Source organism: Embiotoca jacksoni, unplaced genomic scaffold (genome assembly GCF_022577435.1).
Source record: "Embiotoca jacksoni isolate LCO1_2020_lvr unplaced genomic scaffold, fEmbJac1.0.p SCAF_2, whole genome shotgun sequence".
Taxonomy (NCBI): domain Eukaryota; kingdom Metazoa; phylum Chordata; class Actinopteri; family Embiotocidae; genus Embiotoca; species Embiotoca jacksoni.
Genome location: NW_027185340.1, coordinates 7,528,840 through 7,552,500, shown reverse-complemented (window position 1 = coordinate 7,552,500; position 23,661 = coordinate 7,528,840). Strand labels below are relative to the sequence as shown.

The window sequence follows — 23,661 nt, the reverse complement described above, 5'->3', positions numbered from 1 at the left end:
TTGTCACAGACAAGATTTACAGGTCTCCCAACAAGTCAGATCATTGGGGGGGTGGGGGGGGGGGACTCCACGGACATTACTTGGTGTGTTACACAGTCAGTCGGAGGATAGCCTACCCATGCAGAAATTTACTGTCCACTCTAAATCACTGTGCCTCATCGTGGCGACGATGTCACGCCAGTCAATCACAGCTGCGTATCTCGAATCTTGTCCGACGCCTTGGCAAAAATGACAACCTGACACCGGTAACAGCGTATAAGGTCGTGGTGAATTTTTCTTATTGCTCTCATCTCCCGCAGACCTTTTTCAATGCAGACATTTTAATTTGTCACAGCGGGAGGGTGGAGCTCTGGTTTATTAATGATGGCTGCATGCCACTTAAGGGACGTGCTGCTTCATTGTCATCTGCTTCACCATCTTACTGGCCTGGGACTCTTAATGCAACTGAGCCATCATTAATTCCACCTCTGCTTTCCCGATGTGACGACTCACAATGGCACCATGCTACGTCATAGTGATGAGGCCGCTGTAAGCCAGAGTGGGTTCATTTTCAACAGCCACGGTCAAATTAATGTTGGATTAATCATTTCTGCATTGATGATTTCTGTTTGTAAAAATGCAATAATACACCTGCTTATGCAGTAATTGGTCACTATGATACTAGAAGCCTATTTATTATCTATAAGGGGATATGCAGAGCCAGATTTCTCTGAGTTCCTTTTGAACATCATATATATATATCGTATAAGATCATTAATAATAAAATTAGCATTTCCAGGTCATATTAGTTTAGACCCGAGAGACCACCGAACAACATAATAATGGCAAAATCTATTCTACTTTGTCCTGCGTTCAGCTTTATCTAGCTCCTTCTGTTAATGAGTAATAAACAGCAACACTAACTGAGAAATTTTAGTAGTTTTGTTTTGATAAAGAACCTCAAATTGATTATTTGTTCATTCAAACAAGGGATGGTCTGTCTGTACCAGTCTGCCTTAAATATGAATATGAACACACAGAAATGTCTCTGGTTTCTAAATTAGCTTATTAAGGCTGATGAATTGATTTAACGTTAAAATAGAACTGAGTCCCATGTGATAAATGTCAGTGGGCACATCCCCACTCGAGTTGAATGGTACACTGCCTCTGATTAAAAAAAGTGGCAAGTTAATTTTCTGCCAGTTGAGTAATTGATGAAACAGTTACAGCTCTAATTACATCACTGCTTTTCTGGTTCCTCTCTGCAAAATTACATAATAACTCATCTTTAGATGTGATCGTAGGTACATATTTGAACTTTGGAAAGAGTAACGCTGATCGTTTCCTTCTGCTTCCAGTGTCTCCGCTGAGGTAAGCTAAGCCTGATTTAAACTCAGTTTTTTAAGACACAGTCATGAGATTGATACCGATCATCTCGTCTAGCGCTTAGATCATTTATTTCCCAATATTCTGCACTACGAAGGAAGAAATGTGGCCCCTGGATTTCACCTTCACTTTCAACTCGCGTGTCTCTTAATAGGTGCAGGTGGGAACGAGTGGAGCCTTTTTACGTGCTCGGTTTTGCCTCCATTATGACACTGTACCATGATCCCTCACCTGCCTCCCACAGCAGAAAAACACTGCAGCCGAGACGACTGCAGATGAAGCCGGGAAGAACGCAGGATATTAATACACCAGTGATCCTCCTGGGAGGAGAACCAGTCTCACTACCCTCATCTGCATCTTAAACATTCCTTATCCTCAGAGAGCGAGCGGTAGAGCCACAGAGACCAAGTGTGGATTCGCTGATGGCAGCATTAGACATCACGCTGCATTATTATTATGCAGAGAAACACACACATTAGCATAACAAGCCTGCGTGCGTGTGCGTGTGTGTGTGTTTGTGTGTATGTTCATGTGTGTGTGTGTAAGTAGGTCATGTTCAGATTCTTCATCCAAAATGAACACACACACACACACACACACACACACACACACACACACACACACACACACACACACACACAAGACCAATCAGAATTATGAAAGCAGACAGGAGAGTCCCTGTCTGAGACTCGGTAGAAAAACAGTAGAAACAAATGGAAACACAACAGCAATCACCTGCAGTAAAAGTTTCATCGGAGGCACAACACTAAATATAAAAGTATGAAAAGTGTCGCACAGCACAAACAACACATATTGATGATCGAGCTGCCTGGTGGGACTAAAAATGTCAAGCTTGTTCTGAAGGTGGCGCTAGAGGAAAAGTTACAGTGATTAAAAATCAAAGAGGTTCATCCTCTGTGGAGCAGAGTTCCACCTCCCGATGTAAAACATGACAAAACTCTAGAAACTGCTGCAAAATTTGCACTGCTTAAAGGATGTTTAGCTTATAGACGAGAAAAGGTAGTAAAGCTACAACAGTCAATTAATTGATTCGTCAAAAATTCTGTAAACATTTTTATAACTTTCAAATTTTATCGGAGAAATTCTAACACGTATTTCAAGTTATTATCGGACGTTTAATTTGATTTATTCTCATTTGATTTTTTTTTTTTTAAATGACAGAAAAGCCATAAGATCTTTTGTTAAGGCCCTAAATTAAAAGACCAGAAGACTTTTACTTAGAAATTACAGATGACGGACAGACGACAATAAAAGCAGCAGTGTTTCTTTATCTGATCTCTTCCTTTTATCAAAGATTTTGAGAGGAGTTTTGATTTTTGGCAGGCAGAAATGAGAAACTTTATTCTCTCGTGTTAAAATGAGTTCAGTTCTGACTGGAAGAGGCTACAGCGACAACAAAAAACAAAGCACGCAACCCAGTTTCACAAAAACAAACTTTGATCGGTTTATGACTGACGATGTCCTCATACTGCACGACTCCAACAGGATTTTGAACTCTTTAAAAACTCTCCCGCTCATCATTACTCGCTCCACAACACTGTTAACGAACCACAAATTATGAGACATGTTTTCCTCTGTTTTTTTTTGCAGTCAGTTGGTACTAGTGTCTGTTACCATGGAAACGTGGGTCTTCGCTCTGGGTAAGCACAAATGCAGTATTGCTAACTTTTTGGGCTAAAAATTATATTTATTCTTGTATTTAATGTAGAAATTGTCCAATTTGAATGTGAGCAGAAGAGTCTCGGGTCTCCTTCAGCTGGCAACCAAAAACTCCACAAACGCAGTGAGACAATGGAGGCTAAACATGTTGAATAAGTTATGCAAATTTGTTTTTGTCAGCTTCGGAGAAAAACAGAAAACATCTAAACGCTATAAAGACCAACCGATGGTTTAACTCCTTTTGGCAGCACCTGTTTTGGCTCTGATTTTACTCATTTAATGCTCATTAACTTGTGTAAACACCGCACAACGATGGCTAATGGTAAAAATTTAAGAAGACACTTGTACCATTAACTCTTTAAGCATGAATTGCTTAATTCATGTAAGTGCATGAGAATTTAGGACATTAAAAAACACATTGTTTTTTTTGGGTTGCCATGTGAGTAAATAATTTTTTTAAAGAGAAGAAAAAAAGTTAAATGGCCTTAAACTTAAGATAGCATACAGATGTTGCACCTGGATGTAATAATAATAAAAAAAAAATTAAAAAAAACAGTTGAGAATTGGAAAATAGGCACAACAGTAGCACTTAAAAACGTGTAATTTACCTTGAAAGTTGAAAATAAATTGTTATGATGCAGACAGTTTTTGTTGGTGAGCAATTTGTTTCCCATGTAAACAAACTGTAGTTCCCTCACTATGGGTTAATCTGCATAAATAGAACCAGACACACACTGGACAAGGGAATCCACTGTGTGTGTGTTTTTGTGTCATGAAGCCACACTGTGCTGCGGTGATGAGCAGCGGTGTGTGGGTAATCACGGCAGTCACGCTACCCATAATGAGAGGAATGTCAGACAGACAGGAGGTAGCCACAGATTCAGTAGACTTATCGCAGCTTTTATTTTTTGTCTTTCCTAATCTGACACACAGCTTCATCCAGAATTCGTCTGGAAGCCAAATTGTTCATTTAGGTGCTGATGTTTCTGGAAAACTCCCTCCTTCGATTGAGCGGAGGCACTCAGATTTCCAGGTCAAGCACACATAAGAAGATCATGGCAGCGAGTGAGAAAATAAAGCAGGCGAGGCTGCACAGTGTGATGCGGGGTTGGTAGCGCAGATCTCAAAGGAGTATAATTCCCTACTTTCCATGATGACTCTCCACAGTAGCTGCAGCGCATCTATTTGTTTGTGTGCTTTTTTTTTTCCCCTGCACAAAATGCAGCCTGAGTGGAAGCGACAGAAATTAGCAAAATAAAAGGTCAAAAATATTCCATAATTTATCCCGGCAGTCCGCTAATTTTAAACAGACGTTCGTTGTCTGAGGATGAATCAGAGCGATCCTCTGGCTTTTGGTAGCAGCATCGGGAAGATGAAATTTGTTTGTGAAACTATTAGATGGAAAGCCGTTAAATTTGGTACTCACGTCTCTAAAGGGAGTAACTGTGATAATGTTGGGGATCCCTTTAATGTTTCATCTAACGCCACCACTTCTGTTTATAATGTGTGAATTAGCAAACGTTAGGATGCTTACAAACTAAACTAAGATGATGAATATGGTCAAAATTTTAGTTAAGTTCAAGACACAACTGTGTAACCAGTAAGCACAGCCTCACTGAGCCTCTAGTATGATATTGTGGACCCAGTACCAGTACCCAGTGTAGCAAACTATATCTCAATATGTGAAGATTAAAACTAACAGTGGATGTTTCTAATGTGGAAAGTCTCTGGATTCAAAATGTCGTAGATTATCTGGACAAACATCATCAAATACTGAGAGCAGCTGTATTTAAAATTGTAATAAAAATGTCTGATCATATAACATCACAATTTATTCTAATGTGAAAAAAAAAATCTGTTGTTTCTTCAGCTGTCATCACATCTTCCCTTCAACCAGTCAACCAAAAGAGACAAATCTGTTCAGACATTTCAGGATTGATTTAGAAATTCAACTGTTTCCACTCAGACTTTTATACATTTTAGAATATCCAACATAAAATACAGTAAAAAGAAATAAGTAAAAACACTTTTTTTTTTTTATATACTATAAATGATACTGCGACAAAGTAGAAAACAGATCCTGATATTTTTAGGTCTTAATATCTGAACAACCTTCCAAATATAATTATAATCCTACCCGGATAAAAAAGCTTGTTGTGTCTCTTGTAGAATAATCTTTTTTACAGTTGCACCACCATTTTTTTTTTTTTAACATGTAGTACACGCTCAGTTCAAGGTTCGAGTCCAGGTCACGACCCCCGGGACACGTCATCCCCCCCCCGCAAAAAAAAAAACAAAAAAACACACACTCACAGACATAACACACACCTGTGTGCACACACACTGACCGCAATCATGCAGCCAGACACAGAAAAACAAAAAAACACGGAAGACTAAAGCGGCTAAATGTGGAGCTCAAACAGAAATAAACAAGAAGAAGGATTTCCTACCGCGACTCAGGAAACTACTCCACATCATGGTCGGGGAGACAGCTGTCTCACCTCCTCCTCCTCCTCCCTCTCCTCTCTATCATCTGCTCCCCCGATAGCGAAAGGCACCACAGAGAAAACCCAAACCAAACAGCGGCGAGTCGCCGTCTGACTGTTTGTTGTCTGCGGGAACGCAGAGACACGTGTGTGTGTGTGTGTGTGTGTGTGTGTGTGTGTGTGTGTGTGTGTGTGTGTGTGTGTGTGTGTGTGTGTGTGTCTGTGTGTGAGGGGAGAGGAGGGCGACCGACACACAGCGAGGAGGAGACAGAGTGTACAGTGTATCTGAATCACTGAGGTGATGATATTCAGGGTGAGCGGTGATGACAGCCCCTCTGTCTCAATGGAAATCCCTCTTTCTCTCTCTCTCTCTCTCTCTCTCTCTGTCTTCATCTATGTGTTGCTCACGCGCCTTCAGCCAGTTCATGGCATGAGATTAAAGAAGGAAAGGAAAGGAAAGGAAAGGAAAGGAAAGGAAAGGAAAGGAAAGGAAAGGAAAGGAAAGGAAAGGAAAGGAAGATAAATTACAGAATTACAAGACATTCATAAAAACAAAAATTTTAAAAATGGGGAAAACAGCAAACAAATAAACAAACAAGTAAAAATATCTATCCTTCCAATTTCCTCAGAACCCCCCTGATGACCACAGCAGGGGAAGGCTATAACTTTCATGAGTAAGTATTCTGAGCTCCGTTGCTTGATCAGTATCGGAATCCGAGTTCCACATGTTTGTGTGACCACTGGTACACGTGCACATTGAAGGATGGCCACGGACCTGAAACTTCAGTAGAGGCCGCATATATAAAAGTTTTGGTCCAAATTTTTCGATTTTAAATCAAAAATGTCAAATTTTGGAGCTCGGCATTGACACTCTGTTCCTGACGGATGAATTCACGGTGCGCAGCCTTCCGAATGTCAACGAAAACCCACCTGGTGGCGTTCCTGGCCTGATAGTGACGTTCTGCCTCAAAACACCTCGCCAGACCGATTCTTTGCCGTAAATTTTCGGAAGCATTTCGGAGGTCTCCGTCGCTCAAATCGGAGATATCGCCGAAGCGCTCACACCAGGAAACGTCACAGTGGAGCAGTCCTTTCGCATCGCTGACCTTTTTGACACACTCTCATCGTATAGTTTGGCTACCTACCAATTTTCTGCTTCACTTTGAAAAGCAAACCTTTACTGGTTCTGTGAGCGTAACCAATTTTCTAGACCACAGACTACGGTTAGTCCTCACCGGTCTCCTGTTGTGTCGCAGGTATTTTGGAGCCCACGTGGACATGCGAGTTGAGTTGTCCAGAAATGCGGACAGGCATCGCGGGTTCAAATCCGGTCATACGCTCTCATCCAGCCCCCGCCCGCCCGCCCCCGCCCTCTCTGAGCCTGTTGTCATCACCATACAGCACTATGAGGGTGTGAATCCATCACCGGGGTCTATTCATACCCTGCTGAATACACCAACGCAAAACCACACATCGACACCTGCTCAGTGCGTCCGTCTAACACACGCACACGCGCACGCACACGTACAGATCGCCGCAACATGTGTCTCTTAATAACTGTCCATTTCCCAGCTCATTGTGAATGGGTTATCAGCTGGACAGCATGCTGACCTTTATTAGCCCACGAGAGCTAACTAGCTGCACATTCGCATGCATACACGCTCACATGAAAAAGACAGAAAGGAAAAAAGGTGAGTTGATCCTGACAAGAGGAATCCAGCGTGGGATCCTCATTAAGACAATTCTCCAGCATCCTCTCCAAAATACTTCAGACATCATGCAATGGAACATATACATGTATTTACTGCAGTACAATGCGTTAGACTGTCAAAGTACAGCAGTGTTGTTGTCCCCGGTGCCGAGTAAAATCTCATCCACGCACAGAAGAGAGGACGTCAGGGGGGAGAGGAGGAGAGGGACGTTGATGAGCGAAGACGAGGGAGAGGAGAACAACTCAGAGAAGTGGTGAGGAGACGAGAGGGGGGGGGGAGGAGAAAGGAAGGAGTTGAAGAGAAAAGAAAAACAAATGACAGGAGAGGAGGGGGGGAGAGGGAAGAAGAAAGACAGGAAGGAAGGAAGTGGTGAAAAAGCAAAGAGGAGAGGAGAGGAGAACAGAAGAGCAGAGGCGAAAAGAGGAAGAAAGGGCAGGTGAGGGCAAAAAGGGGAGATGAGGAGAGGGGGAGGAAGAGCCGAGAGGAGCTGTAATATTGTAAATGTTATTAGTCTCATGTGAGTTAATCTCTTCATTTGTAAGGATCATGTGAATCATGGGAATTCACTTCTCTCATTAGTGTTTCATTACAGTCTGTGTAAGTGTGTGTGTGTGTGTGTGTGTGTGTGTGTGTGTGTGTGTGTGTGTGTGTGTGTGTGTGTGTGTGTGTGTGTGTGTGTGTGTGTGTGTGTGTGTGCTGCCCCCTGGTGGTCGCTAACTGCCACTGATTAGGGTATAGTAGAAAACAAGTATGTATGTATATGTATGTATATATATATATATATATATATATACATCAGAGATAAAAACACTCCACTCAACATATCACCAGCTGTCTGAGTGAAAATCATCGTTTTAATGTGTAATAATTAATGGCTTGAGTGTTACGTTCAACATATTTTAAGGATCATTGATTGTTTTAATTTTCAATCAACAAAGTGGAAAGAACCTAAAAAAAAAAAAAAAAAAAGGATGTTTGGATGACTTTTTAAGTTTCGATGCCTTTAACCAGAGTCTAAGAGCTCCGTTCTCCGTTGGTGTCAGGCGGAGGTCGTTCACATAAAGGTAGCTTTTATGCAGGTATATTAAAAATGTCATAATTTGAGAGCAAATTTATCGCATGGCAATCAAAATTAAAGTTTGTATGTAAAATAAATATATGAACTCAAATTATTTGGATTGCAAAAAAAAATTGTACCTCCCAGTTTAGTTGGTCACAGACTTGAGAATTTTATGAAACCAGCCTCTTTATTGTGTCACAAAAAGTTTTGAATCAGACCTCTTTGCCATCCAGTTAACAACTTTTGGTTGCAAGTTAAGTTGGATGTTACGGGCGCTGATGGATGAGACAAGAGTTTGTATTGGTGAGTTTGACTTGGCGCCCCAGCAAGGCTGCAGAGACTCACCTCACTCCCTCACCAAATTTAGAGGACTGTGTGTTCAGCTATTTCCTATTAATATGCATTTAAATGGATCAGAACAATTTGCACTTTGGTTATATTACATATGGTCAATGCTATCGCCATGCCGATCCCCTCAGTGGTGTATATACTGTACATCGTGGTATGCTGCTTGTATTTTTATTTTTTATTTTTTTTTAGATCTAACTTGACATCACAGCGCTGATTTATCGCAATAATCATCACAACTCAAACAACACACAATCATCAAAACACAGCTCCTACATGTTCATCAGTTTAATGCGACATTCATCGATTGAGGAGCTCACGGCTGTCCCCTAAGCAGCACAACTGTTTGTATTGGCTGTGATGTCATCTGACCTGACTGCTGATTGGCTGCTGAGCCAGGTCACTGTCACAGTCTCACACGCACACGCTCAGCCTGGCCTGGAGGAGCGCTTCGTTCAGGCCAAAGAGCTTTTCATGGTCGAGCGAGCATCACGTAATGGACAGAGAGAAAGAGAGAGAGGGCGAAAGACATGATCATTCAGGCTGAGTGTTTGTGTGTGTGTGTGTGTGTGTGTGTGTGTGTGTGTGTGTGTGTGTGTGTGTGTGTGCGTGCGTGCGTGCGTGCGTGCGTGCGTGCGTGTGTGCCCAGTAAAGAGAGATTTAATCTTTAGTCAATGTTATTGTAGCCTGCACACTGATATGGACACACAGTATGTAATTACAGCTGCTGCTGCTGCTGCACACCCTCACACACAGGTGTGTGTGTGTGTGTGTGTGTGTGTGTGTGTGTGTGTGTGTGTGTGTGTGTGTGTGTGTGTGTGTGTGTGTGTGTGTGTGTGTGTGTGTGTGTGTGTGTGTGTGTGTGTCTGTCTCAGTGTGAGATTATCTTTCTGTTTCCTCCATCTCCCCTTACATCATCATCAAACAGACTGTAATTAAGTGTGTGTATATATTGTTTTCGTGACATATTTCATTCATATTAATCATGTCAAGTTTTGACTCCCTTCAGCGTTAAAACAGCAGATTTCTAATGGAAGTTCTGCATTGTGTCTCAGCTCAACAAACTAGAACACAGTATAATAAGAAGATTTCACATACAGATGTCATGACAGCTGATTTGGGCGGAGACTAAGGGACCAACACCCAATATTAGCGATGTATTCGAGACATGTCAGCACGGTTTCGGAGCATCGCCGTGTCCCAGTTTAATGACCCGCTGCTGTCTGCTCCACTTTAAACTCCTTTTTACATCTCGCAGCGCGTTCCCACTCCGTTGACCGGCAGTTTGACTCCAGAGAAGTGGGTCTGAATCGCTGAAGATGCTCTGAACTGCTCCAGTCGCATCGGATCAAAGAACCAAATGAGGGTCGGGCGATGCGAAAGGCTTCGGCTGTGATTTCACCAGCAGAGGGTGCTGGGAGTTCTGCTGTTATTAGATTATAAGGAAAATAATGTGAAATGCTTAAAGACTGATTCATTAAACTGAACATGTTACATTATAACTACAACAATAAAAAACGAAGGGCAATAAAAGGACTGAGCAGTCATGCATCAAAGGAGATCAAAGGAGATAAGATAAGGGTTCAACATTTTGAGAAAAATCACCATGTCAAGATTTAGCAGCTAGTTTGTCAGTTAGCTGAACAATTTTCACGACAGATCAGATAATCCAATTTACCATTTATCCACAGCCACGCCAGCAACTCTGAGGGAGTTTAGTCAATAAACCAACATTTCTGACAAATTCAAGATTTGACCTGATAAATGTCCCGACATGAAAAGTCAAGAGGATCCAAACGGTCACTACAGTTCATCCTGATGGAGAATGTCTGAGCCCCATTTCATAGCAGCTCGTTCAGCAGTTTCTGAGAAATATAAAAAAACAAATTAAAAAAAGGCAAATGTCAACCTCAGGGCGCTGCGACGGGAAAAGTTAGGGATGTCGGTAGGATAGGATAGATCGATGTTGACCTGTCACAGAATAAAGTTGAAATGTTGGTGCCGGTGGTGCTATTAATGACAAATCAGGGGATCGTGTGTCAGTATGATTCATACCCTCGTAACCGCGGAAAAATCCATTGAATAGCAGCTGAAGAATTGCAACGATGACAATAAGAGCAACACTAACAGAAGAGAGCAGGAATAAAATAAATAATTGAGACGCTAAATATTCATAAACATAACAAACATCAGGGTAAAGCTGCATTATGGAGCCCCCGACAGAGCTGATAAAACTGACATGACTGACAGGTGTTGAGGAGGAGCGAACAGGACACACACGGAGTATGAAACAGCAGCAGTGATCTAACTTAATGCAGGGTCAATTCATCCTTTTAGACCTCAAACTGAGATTTCACACACACACACACACACACACACACACACACACGCACACACACACGCAGACACACACTCTGACCTCTCCTAGGGGGCAGCAGCTGTTGATGATGGTTGAGCCAAAGTCACTCTCACTCAGCAGACACACAGCCAGACTTCACCAAATTAATGTCCTGTTTAGCTCTTCCGTGCGCCACTGGTTACCGTGACAATTTGCGTGTCTTTCAGCGATGGTAGCTGGATCGGGGACACTGTGTGCAGACCTCCCGCGCAGGTCAGCTGCAGTCTCTGCGGTGTGATTTAAGTGTGACTTTTAACAGAGGACGTGAGGTGACAGAGAGTGTTGGATGAAGCGGTCACTGTTGGCGCAGTACGTCAGGAGTGGTGGGAGGCAGCAGCAGTAGCACATGCCCTACCTGCAGTCGAGCCGGATGGAGCGCTGAGGCCTGGACTGAGGCCAGGAGTCGGAGTAAGTCCTGCAGGCTGGGAGCTGAGCCCTGTGGCATGGGGAAGGGACCTGGACTGAGCCCCCGCTGGAATCAAAGACATGCAGACCCGAAAGGAATGAACAAGGAGCTGACAATGACAAACCTCTGCTGCTGCTGTTGTTGTAATGTTGCCTTGAGCCTTCCTGCTACCGCACCTACTCTTACTGCTGCTACCTCCATCGTTACTAATGTTACTATGACGACTACTATTGCTATGACTACTGTCACTGCTACAGCTTCCGTTGCTATGACTACCGCTACTACTTCTTTTACTTACTTATTTACTTATTATTACTTCTACTACTGTTGCGGCTACTAACGCTACGAGCGACCTCTACTGCTACTATTGCTACTACTGTTGCTGAGGCTACTGTTGCTAGGACTACAGCTGCATTTACACCAAATAAGGCAGGGCGGCACCTTCCCGCAGGGTGGTGCGGAGGCGTGGGCGTGCCACTGCGCGGCCCATTCGTCTGACGTCACATTGCGACCTTTAAACCGCCGACCTCAATCCAGACGGTCGCCGAAGTGTGTGCATGTGTGGGTGTGACCGACTGACTGTCTGTTTGTGTGTGTGTGTGTGTGTGTGTGTGTGTGTGTGTGTGTGTGTGACAGTGACCTCGCATGTGACCTGACTGCCCATCAGCAGTCAGGTCACATGACATCCCAGCCAACACAAACAGTTTAATGCACCATAAATTCTGTTTGCCAGCCGTCATCACAACAAAAGAGAGGAAGATGAAAAGTTTTAACCTCCGAACCCAACAGATTTTTTTTTTAAACTAATAAACAATAAGGACGTGTGTGCTATAAGTCTCAAGTGGAACATATATGGAAGTCAATATTTTCTAGAGATCCTGCCGCAAGTATTGATGGGTCCTGAGAGTTATAGTTTGACTGCATTGACAGATTACAAAAAACACATTTACTTTCAATAAATAAACAGAATATGAGGCCTGTTGTTAGAGTGAGTTTTAAACCGGTCCACAGGGCTAAATCTCCTCCTGTGGGCGTCTTCTGGTCTGATCGATGGCTTGACATTAGATTTTGTTTTGCTGAAAGTTGATTCTGGTTTAACGTCTCGCTGTACGACAGATGCATTTTTGTTTTTTGTACCGTTATGGTCCCTGCTCCTGCAGCAAAAATCACTATAACTCTGATTTTGTCTGATTTGGTGTGGATGTAGACTACTACTAAGGCTGCTGTTACTGTTTCTGTGACTTTTACTGCAACAACTACTGCTGCTATATTGCTTTTACTCATGTTACAGATTATTCTATTAATTATTTAGTTGTTTCTTTATTTTAATCTTTACTTAACTCTTTTTTTTGGGTCTATGTAGCTCTGTTCATGCTATTTTACTAATCTTATTACTACCTCACAGGCTTTTTGGAGTATTTACTCACTCATATACTATTGTGACTACTACGACAGTCACAGCAATACCGTATTAATGTACCTGCTGCCTGCTGTTCGGTCTCTCCAGCCCGGAGCTGTCTCACTCTCCGGAGGTGAGACCTGCCGTTGTAGTGCAGCTGGGCCTGAGCAGCCGAGGTCAGCTGTAGGTTGCACACCTCACACAGCGAGTAGGCTCCACTCTGACCTGAGACAAAAACAGAGAGGGTGAGTCTGACCTAAAGGAGAAAACTACAGGAATTGTTTCGCAATGCAGGAGATATAAAAGATCACTGATCATAGGAAATGTCGGTCACCGGAGGATGATGGAGTCGGCTGCACAGAGAAGCTGAGGGTTGTAGGTGTCGGCGTTTCCATCAGCTCTGGACACATCCCTCCAAAGGCAAAGATCTGCCCACTCTCCAGGAGCTGGGAGGGGCTGAGAGGAGTCTTCATCCCTGAGGAAGAAGTGGAACAAGAAAAGCAGACATAAAGGAAGCTGGTGTTGTTGGACATCCATATTCAGTTCATGTAAAAAAAGCATTTTTCTAAAAAGCGGCACAGAGATAGTCTGTCTCTGCCCAACTATTGTTCACAGCATCCGTCTTCAACGTGATTGTAGTCTGGAAACCGTGTTCACAAAAAGGTTTGATGAAGGCTGGACCGATCAGGCAGCCCTGAGGTTCAAAATAAAGGAAATAAATATAGAAAATCGGAACCAAATCTGAGTGATCTATGAGTTCAACGTTGGTAGGTTGTGGTTAAGCGGCAACCAACCATGACGTTAGTCATAGTTTTTGTTAACTACCGTTGTGAAGCCTCAAGTTCGGATTCTGTCTGTCGCCATTTTGCTATTTTGGTGCCAGAAGTGACCGTATTTGGACAGACTGGGGAGGAGTGAGGGTTGGGTCTGATTAAATCTGACTGACAGCAAAAACCTGACTGCACCACAGGCCTGTCAATCAAACAGACACGCCCCACCCCTCTCTTTGAGGCAAAAAGTTAAAAGGGAGTTTATCAAGGCTTTTTGGAGCCTGGCGGCCCTCAGTGGTATCGCGGTTTAATACACCTCTGCATTGGCCTCACTTTTCAGACCTGGAAGCTACATCCACTGTCTATGGCTGTGATGCATAAATTTGCAGCCACTAGCAAACTGCTTTGACATTGTTGACCTTTGCTTGAAGAGCTGAATAGTCCAATTGTAGCTGTGCTATTGTAGCTGATTGGATAGATATTTGGCAGAGAAACCCTGAAAAACAACACGAAGTAACACTGAAAGCGCTCCGGTGAGTCTAAATGGCAAACAACATTGATCCCACACAGCTGCAGTGTGAACATGACACTGAAGATCCACATGTCCTGAAAGTAGTCACTCAGTGAGGGACAGACGGGCGGACAGGAGTGAGGCCTGAATGACACCGGATGCGGAGTGTGAAGTATCGAACGCCCACAGGGAGAGTGATGAAGTAATGAGTAAGAGGAGAAGGGAAGGAAGACATATGCGTGTGTGTGTGTGTGTGTGTGTGTGTGTGTGTGTGTGTGTGTGTGTGTGTGTGTGTGTGTGTGTGTGTGTGCGTAGGTCAGGCTATGACTGTCCATCTGTTGTCCCATCAGCTCTGCCAAGTCACATGACCTGTGACAGGACACACAGGGCGCACACATCCATTCATTCAGATTCAGTTTAACGCCATGACAACCATTACGACCGTATACATACAGTACTTCCATCCACTTCAGGGATTTGGATCAGATTGAAATCAGCTCATTAAGGCATCATTCGCACAAAAAAAAGGAAATGCTTAATTTCATACGATGGTATATAGCAGCTGCTGGTGGCTGTAAGGCATCGCAGAGCAAATCAATGTCTGCACCATCAACGCGCTGTTGTCATGGTGCCCATGAGTCTCCTGTACAACCATTATGGTGCGGCGTGTTGCTCCTGATTGCTGAAGAGCTGAAGTGAAACCAGAATTTTCTATTCATCTCATTCAAAATCTCATTGACACTTTATAATGACATAAATATCAACAAAACTGTATCATCTGATGTGCTGACATAAGGTTGGCAACTTTTCAGTTTTAGCAGCCTTAAAATAACAGCATTTCCCATAAGCCCTCGACAACAGCAGAAAGAGACGAGTCCGTTCCGATATTTGCATAAACACAATATGGCACTAATTCAGAGACATAAACCAAAACAAACTGAAACATGTGACATGTTGTGTAGGATGGTGAAACGTTTGTCTTCACAAGATGAACATTTAGTACGGTTCAGTTATCCAGGAGACACTTCATGACTCTCTCTCTCCTCCAGCTGGTTGTTGGTAGTCAACTTTATGTTCTGCAGACAGCTGGTTAATCTGCCTCAGTGATGAATTAGCTACAAACTGCACACACACACACACGCACGCACACACACACGCACGCACGCACGCACACACAGACACACACGCACGCACGCACATGCACGCGCGCACACACACACACACACACACGCAGATCCAGCTGATGCTGACATCAGCTTCAACGAGGGAAGGATTAAATATATCTGCTCTATTGAGCTGGGAATTACACACACACAAACACACACACACACACACACACACACACACACACACACACACACACACAGGTAAACACGTGCACACACAATCACACACACTTTCACATACACACAGTAAGACACAGACAAAGAAAAAATAAGTAAGTGAACTGAGTGCTCAAGATCAAAATGAAATGAAATGTGAGTATTTACCTTTTTTAATGTGTGTGTGTGTGTGTGTGTGTGTGTGTGTGTGTGTGTGTGTGTGTGTGTGTGTGTTTCTAGTGAGTCTAATCCGGGCTGGCCAGGCAGTCAGTAATCAGAGAGGCCAGCTGTGGGTTATAATCACACTCTCACACACGCACACACGCAGCAATATGATTTCTGACTGTAGAGGAACAACACCTGAACAATCAATGTTTCCATCATTTTAAACATGAGTTTCACCTTCATCTCCATTTCTCTCATGTCATGGTGAAATGAAGTCCATCATCTTATATGATAACTACGATGATTCACCTCTGGGCCAGTAGAGGGCAACAACTAAATCCAGGGGTGTAGGACTGACATTGGGGACAGCCGGGTATTTAAACATGGCACCCGGTCTTTGAATGAAAATTGTTCAGCTGACAGCGAGTATTTTGTCAGTGCGGCCGACTGCACGTAAACATCAGAGTTTCGCTCGCTCTCCTCGCTCGCCCCGCTCCGACATTCCCACTCAACCCATAAACTTTACGTTGGAATAAAGTCACTCAGATAAAACTCACTTTTCAGGGCTCTGGGAAAGTTTGATGAGATAAAAAAACGTCTATGGATTACAAATTCACCAACAAAAGTAACGACCAACATTGCTGTTTGTTTCATGGCTTGAACTGGATGACTTTAAGGAACACCAGGCTTGTGTCATACAGATTCACCTAAGAGCATCGATTTACTCATTGACCTCTCAATAGCAGACTGTATATAAAAGTGGATGAAGCTTCCAGGTCTGAAAAGTGAGGCTAATAAAAGTGCCTCAAGCTGCAATACAACCGAGTGCCATTGGAGGTCGGCTCCAAAAAGCCTCCGGCTCCATAGACTCCCATTGATTTTCTCTCATGAAGAAGCTGAATGGGAGTAAATTTTCCCACAAGTAATTTGGGTGTTGTTGGCAAAATTCACTCCTTCGTATTCATTTTCTGAAAATAATACTATCTTTAATTATAAAATAGTCCTCAAAAAGGTATGTGTGTGGACGTGCCTGTTTGATTGACAGGCCTGTGGTGCAGTCAGGTTACGGGACATAGGTCGTAGGCGGATCGTAGTATCGCTCGGGTTTCCAATCAGCGCGTGGTCACTTCTGGCTCCAAACTGCTCGGGACTCAATGGCTATGGCCAAAATCTGAACTTGAGGCTTCATAACAACACCAACAACAACAGCAACATGACAAACCCAGTGGGTGACGTCACTGCTGGTTGCCGCTTGCTCAAAACACAAACAGTATGTTTTGATAGAAGGATGTAGAAGATGCAGCGGATATCCGGTGGACATGCAGATAAGACTTTAAACGCCTCAAAATGAAAAACCATCATTAACAAAGCATTTTACTGTAGAAAATGTTTAATCTAGTCTGGCTAATGTGAGCTCCACGCAAAACACAACTGTTACTATTTGTTGTCGGGTAAAAAAAAACTTTCATGTCTAAAATGTATGTCAACTTTTCAAGATCTACCAGGCATGTGTGTTATTGTTCAGCAGCGTATGAAATCTTTTATGGGCCGTAATTCTGGTCTGAAGAGTTATTTATTTATTTTTATTTTTTTAAACGCCCTTCGACTTATATGACAACACAGGAAATCACTAAACATGGAGAAAAAGGGTTTCCCCCATCAAATATCTTTTCATGCTCACACTGTTTTTTTGTGGCAGCGAGCAGACAAACGCTCGCTCATTGGTCGAAAAACTCATAGAGTCCTGATGGTGTTAAAGATAAAGACATGGGGCGCACTTAAGTATGTCGCTGCAAACACACACATACACACACAGAGACACAGAGAGAGAGACAGAGACACACAAACACACACACACACACACACACACACACAGCAACCTAAGGGGACGACAGGACAAAGAAACTAATGGAGATGTGAAAAGACAGAGAGGTCCGAGAGTGGCTTTCTCTTACCCTGAGGGAAGTAGCTGTAATAACAATGGTCAAAGACTCTCTCTCACACACACACACACACACACACATACACACACACACACACACACGCACACGCACACGCACGCGCACACACACACAGAGCAGTGGCCAGCAGCAACAGAGATGTTGAAACAAACTACTAGATACAGCTTGATGTTGGTCCCTGCAGGAATTTGACATTCCAGGATCAGAAGTAAGTGGATTGTATGTTTTTCAAATATATCAATGGATTGTTATATTACAATATATTCAACAATTGTAAAGAAAATTCTACGGTAAAGATACTGCTGCTTTTCCCTTAGAGGTAAGGCATGTCTCTAACAATATACAGTACATTAGACATACACACACTGACATGTTTCTGCAGAAAAAAAAATTCCATCTGTTTTTCCCATAAATGTATCTTGTTCAGAACCAGCAATAGGTCAAATAAAATGCAACCAGTTTAATAAACCAGTTTGTCTCCAGAATATCTGATCGAGCCTTGTTTCCTCTTCTAAGGCATAGCTTCCCTGCAGGCAGAGTATGTGACCTCCAATAGGCTTCACAATGTCAAATCTCAGCAAACCATTTCATCTCCAAGCTCAAAGTTGAAAGTCAATTCTGACCCGAAACAAGGAGGTAAACATCGGATTTATGGAGCTTGTTGGGAGGAAGAACTACCTGATAGGCTGAATTCAGGGGGGGGGGGGGGGGGGGGGGGGGGACAGAATCACAATTTCCTTCCAAAACAAAACTACTTACATGACAATAAAGTCTGAAACATGCAACATGACCTGTAATAAAAAACTGAAAGTCATGCACTTAACTGTGTTTTTGTATCCAGTTGCTTTGTTCGGGTACGTGTTGTCAGTCCATAGAATTGTTTCTCAGTGTAAATGCTTTCATCCAAAGTCATTCATCTATTCACACACCGACGGCAGCGAGCTACTTATCGGACCACCGGGAGCGATTTGAGTTTCAGTATCTTCGCCAAGAACGTGTGGACAGGAGGAGATCAAACCTCCAACCCCGTGACTAATGGACGACCGGCTCTGCTGGGCTCCAGTCACCTCGTATACATCACTCACTGCTGCATTGTGAATTCAATGCACCTGCAGGAATTAGGTTGGAAAAAGATATCAAGTAAATATAAACAGCATCCTATAAAAAAAACGCAGCGGCTCGAACAGCAGTTTAATGAGCTCACGTTCAGGCGGCAGTGAACCTGGAGACCCGCAGGAGGCCGAAACCTGAAGACGCCCCGAGGACACATAACACGATCTCCATTCAGATAATTACGCTTCCTCCCTCCTCCAGACAGTGACCCAGGAATCAGCTGAGGTTTGACTATATTAACCTTAAAAATGTCTCAGAGGAGAACTTGTGGGAACTTGTGTAAGCTTTACTATAATCTTCATGTTGCTTCTTAATTGCAAGACGTAGTGAAAACTCCCTACAAGGACTATATTTTTCAAGTTTATTCATTAAATAATCATAATTTATAAGATGTGTCGTTAAACAATGAAACACTGTGAATTCTTCTAGTTTTTTCTTCTCAGGATCATTTTCTAGTTTTGCATTTTAAGATATTGTCCATTGTGATAGTTTCCTTAAAATGACAGAGGATTTCTCATTTGGAAAATAAATCGAAGAAGAGACGAAAACAAGGCGAGTGCAGAGTGACGGTAAAAAAAAAAAGGTGGAACGATGGGTTCGCAGACGGTAGAGGGCTTCTGTGTGTCTGTTTGCTGGTTGTCATGGGAATACTGTGTTGTAACAACACAACTGGTGATGTAACTGTGGTCGGTCCTAACACACACACACACACACAGTCATGTTTCCATCACTTCAGAGGACGTTACACGTTCAATTGATTTCCTAGAGTTTGACTCTAAACATTGACCAAAGTTTTCATCCTAAAATCCAATAATTTACTTGATTTGGACTTTCTTTTTGTCCTCAAAAGTCCCCACAATGTGACCGTGGAAACAAATGTGTGGTCCCATAACACGAGTAATAAAAGTCAACACGCAGTCAGATGAAAAGCAGCCTGCAGTCTGTCTGTTCCCCGTCCACGTGCTCACGTTTCTATCGAGGTTGTTTCTAAACATTAAAAAGCTGTTGAAATGCTTCTTCCACTTTGTCGAACTGTGACCTCCTTGTTTCCCTCTTTGCCTGAGTATGTTTACATTCATCACCCCACATATTTGATTCTATTTCTGCCTATTGTCACTTCTTCAACAATCGGCAGTCAGTGTTGTGAGCTGAAAGGGCCAATTCAGAGTTTCTACAGTCCTGTATGTGCTTCTATGCATTCTAGAACTGGGTAGAATCTGTATGTGGTCACCTTCATCCAACATGGTGATTAAAGCAGAGCAAGGGCTGTTTTATTTACTGCTTGGCTGGGCAGCAGGAAACAGTCAAAAAGGGAAAACACAGAGTGAAATTGCTCAACAAGGACTAGGGCAGAGAACGTCACTGTGTAAGACCGAAGAAACTGCAATCAGCTCAGGAGGTTTTCTTTGTTATTGCAGCAGATGTGCACTATGAATTCTTCCCCCACAGAGGCAAGACTCTAAACACTGAGTTCAGCTGTGATGTTCTTAGGCGTCTGAAGAGAAAACTTTCAGTACAAAGACCTGAATTATGGCGCAATGGCACTTTAGTTCTCTAACATAACAACACACTGTTCACAGCTCACAGCACATTGAAAACAAAGTTTCTGGCCCGCAACAACACAACTATCGCTCCCCATAGTCCTACTCTCCAGATTTGGCTTCCTGCTACTTCTTTCTGTTCCCTTCATGTTTCAGGTGGATGGCAATATCACCTGATATACTTAGTTTCAGTAATGACGTCACTGTACTGCAGTTGTTATTATTAGTGGTGGAGTCCACCGTTCCTGCGCTGGATTCAAATTCCCTGCACACATTCACAGGACATGGTGCCGCATATTATCCAGTAATAATGTTTGAGGCCGGCACAGATATTTAAAATATCTGATATATAAACACAAAAATGAATCTCGATACAAATTATTTTGTATTTGTTTTTGAATTGTGACCAACATATATAGCTGATGTAGCTCTAATCCAGCATTTTACTGTTTGTAATTATATTCTAAGACTGTTTGACAGTTCGAGAAAAATGCATCTAAAAAAAACTGTTAGTGTCGGATCTGTATCTCCTGATTTATGATGTTACATTGGACTCCTTTAATTTAAATCAATTTGATTGTTTTTTTATTGATTATTGATGAGTGATTCCCGTCCGTTTCTCTCGCTGTCAGACAGGTTTGCTGGAATCAGGGATTAAATATGGATGATGACCAGAAAGCAATGTAGAGCGTGTTTGCGTTAATTTTAATCCTCTTGTGTGTACGACCGACATCATGTTGTATGGTTTACATACTGCAGCAGGGATCACACACACACACACACACACACACACACACACACACACACACACACACACACACACACACACACACACACACACACACACACACACACACACACACACACACACACACACACACACAGAGCAGGAGGCACCGTGAGGTCGCTCGGTCTGTCCAACCTTCATTCAGGACACGGTGACTTCAGTTCCGTCTTTAAATAGCTGCTCTGCTCCATCAGGACCTGACACTTACTGCTCAAGGTGAAACTCCACTTTCACACTAAAATCCAGGACTGAACTGGTGACTGCTACCGCTAACAAAGGCACCGGAGACCCGATGTCGCCCGTCACGAATGAACCACCTCAGTGTCTCCACCGACCACTGCACTCAGAGGAAGAAGAGGAGATACAACAGTGACATCCTTTGACTCAATGATACATTAATCAGCATTAATGAGGACATCAGACTCCTCATGTTTTTAATGTCTATGTGCAGATGTTACATGGTGTAATTTGTAGCTGGTTTTAGTGCATAAATACTTTTTTTCCCCAAGACCCAGTAAAGTCAGACAACATTACTGACAGACACATAACATTATGTAAGGAGCTTCTTATTAAATGCAGTGCAGCAGGTCAAACAGAGTCCCACTGAAGAGGAGACACTTTGGGAGGAAGAGGAAACTTTTACTGATCAGGAGCTGCAGGTCACGGAATAAAACAGACATATATAGTCCAGATAAAAAAAAATGTTTTTAAACATTTCATTATGGTCTTCAGACACACTTTTCATCATAGGTTTCATCGATTAGATTAACACTGATGGAGAGTTATTATTTATACCATCAGACAGCCAGCAGGCCCCAAACATTTAACTGTAACGTCCAATCGTTGCAAACCTTTTTCCAAAAGGACAAACATAGACTTTGACCTGAAGAAGCAGAACATGATTAAAAGCTCAATTGAAGACATTCGTGTGTGTGTGTGTGTGTGTGTGTGTGTGTGTGTGTGTGTGTGTGTGTGTGTGTGTGTGTGTGTGTGTGTGTGTGTGTGTGTGTGTGTGTGTGTGTGTGTGTCCAAATAATTGTGAAAAATGTCAAATCATTTGGAATTAATGTGAAAATGTGCAAGTAATTCTGTTTCCTGCCTGAACAGGAAACTTCAGAATCACAGAGATAAACCAGATGTTCCTCTATTACACACGGTCAGGGATGACCACACACACACATATACACACACAGACATACACATATAAATGCGTATATAGCCTACTGCATGTAGGTTACCCAGCAGGCTGTGCAGGATTTGGTGGGACATGATTGGTTGAGCCAGAAGGGGATTGTGGGATTGGGATTATAATCCACAGATAAGTGTATGTGTGTGTTGGTGTGTGTGCAAGTGTGTGTATCTGTGTGTGTGGTAGTTGTAGCTCAATTCGTATAATCTGTGCTCTAATAATAGAGATTACCACTCGCAGTCTTCTGAGCATCTACTGACAGTCGTCTGACTTCTCCCCCTCACTGCTGAAGTGTCCCTTTAGGAAAAAAACTCTTCTGACCTCTGACCTCCCCACAATTGTGTGTGTGTGTGTGTGTGTGTGTGTGTGTGTGTGTGTGTGTGTGTGTGTGTGTGTGTGTGTGTGTGTGTGTGTGTGTGTGTGTGTGTGTGTGTGTGTGAACAGCAGTGTGCACAAGAGACACACTTCTAAGCGTTTGAGCGTGGACGTTTGTCGTTGACGTTTGGGAAAAAAGCATACGTGTCAGACTAATCTAAACTCAAAGGCTGGCAGCATCTCATGCCTCATGGTGAGGCCTTGGGCACAAGCATGTAAAGACCCCCTTTCACATAAGAGCAAGACCCCCCACACACACACACACACTGAGACCCTAAACACACCATGTTTGCTTGAGCTGTGTCTGGTTGTAGTTGTTGTGCATCTCTTTTCGTCTCTTTGAGGGTTTTTTTTGTGCGTGTTTGGAGTCGTTTTGAGACTGCAGCCATTTTGTCTCTGAAGCCACTTTGTGTCTCTTTGTGTTTGTTTTTCATCTCTTTTGGTGTCATTGTGTCATTCTGCAGTCCTTTTATTCTGCTCTGTAGCCGCTCTGTGGTTGTTTTGTGTCTCTTAGTAGTTATTTAGAGTCTGTATTCATTATGAGTCTGTACTTGTTTTGAGTGTAGTCACTTTTAAATCTGTTGTAGTTTTGAGTCTGTAGTCGTTTTGAGTCTGTAGTTTGTTTGAGTCTAGTTTGTTTGAGTCTAGTTTGTCTGAGTCTGAAGTCGTTTTGAGTCTGTAGTTTGTTTAAGACTGTAGGTTTTTTTTTTTGAGTCTAGTCATTTTGAGTCTGTAGGTTTTTTTTGGAGTCTGTAGTCGTTTTGAGTCTCTTTGTAGTCTGTTTCTGGTCTCTTTGTGCTTGTTTTTTGTCTATTTTAATGTCTTTGTGTCATTTTGAGGTTGTTTTGTGTTTGTTGTCTCTGTCGTTTTCAGGTGAAGCAAAACATTCAGACGCTGCTGTTGGTTGAAAAACTGCAGCTGAACTTCAGCATGTTGTTCACAGTGAAGATGAAGAGAGGCTGTCTGAATAAAGCTCCTGTCAAAGCAGATCCACACTGACACTCATCTGTGGACATATTATAATAAACACTACAACACAGTATATAAAATACAGCCAAAGGGGGCGCCCTTGA

At 42.8% G+C, this 23,661-nt stretch overlaps 1 protein-coding gene across 3 annotated transcripts in view; it reads right to left on the bottom strand.

The window, feature by feature from the left end:
* znf385b (zinc finger protein 385B) overlaps positions 1–23,661 on the bottom strand; it is a 56,769-nt gene that overhangs the window by 23,096 nt on the left and 10,012 nt on the right. For 2 of the 3 annotated variants that reach the window (XM_069154330.1, XM_069154328.1), the window contains exons 2-4: positions 13,189–13,329; positions 12,936–13,079; positions 11,405–11,521 (exon numbers count right to left, since the gene is read on the bottom strand). In XM_069154330.1, the coding sequence (XP_069010431.1) occupies positions 11,405–11,521; positions 12,936–13,079; positions 13,189–13,327 (400 nt within the window). In that variant the 5' untranslated portion in view covers positions 13,328–13,329. The remainder of the gene's footprint in view (positions 1–11,404; positions 11,522–12,935; positions 13,080–13,188; positions 13,330–23,661) is intronic. The other variant, XM_069154331.1, reaches the window with a different exon arrangement.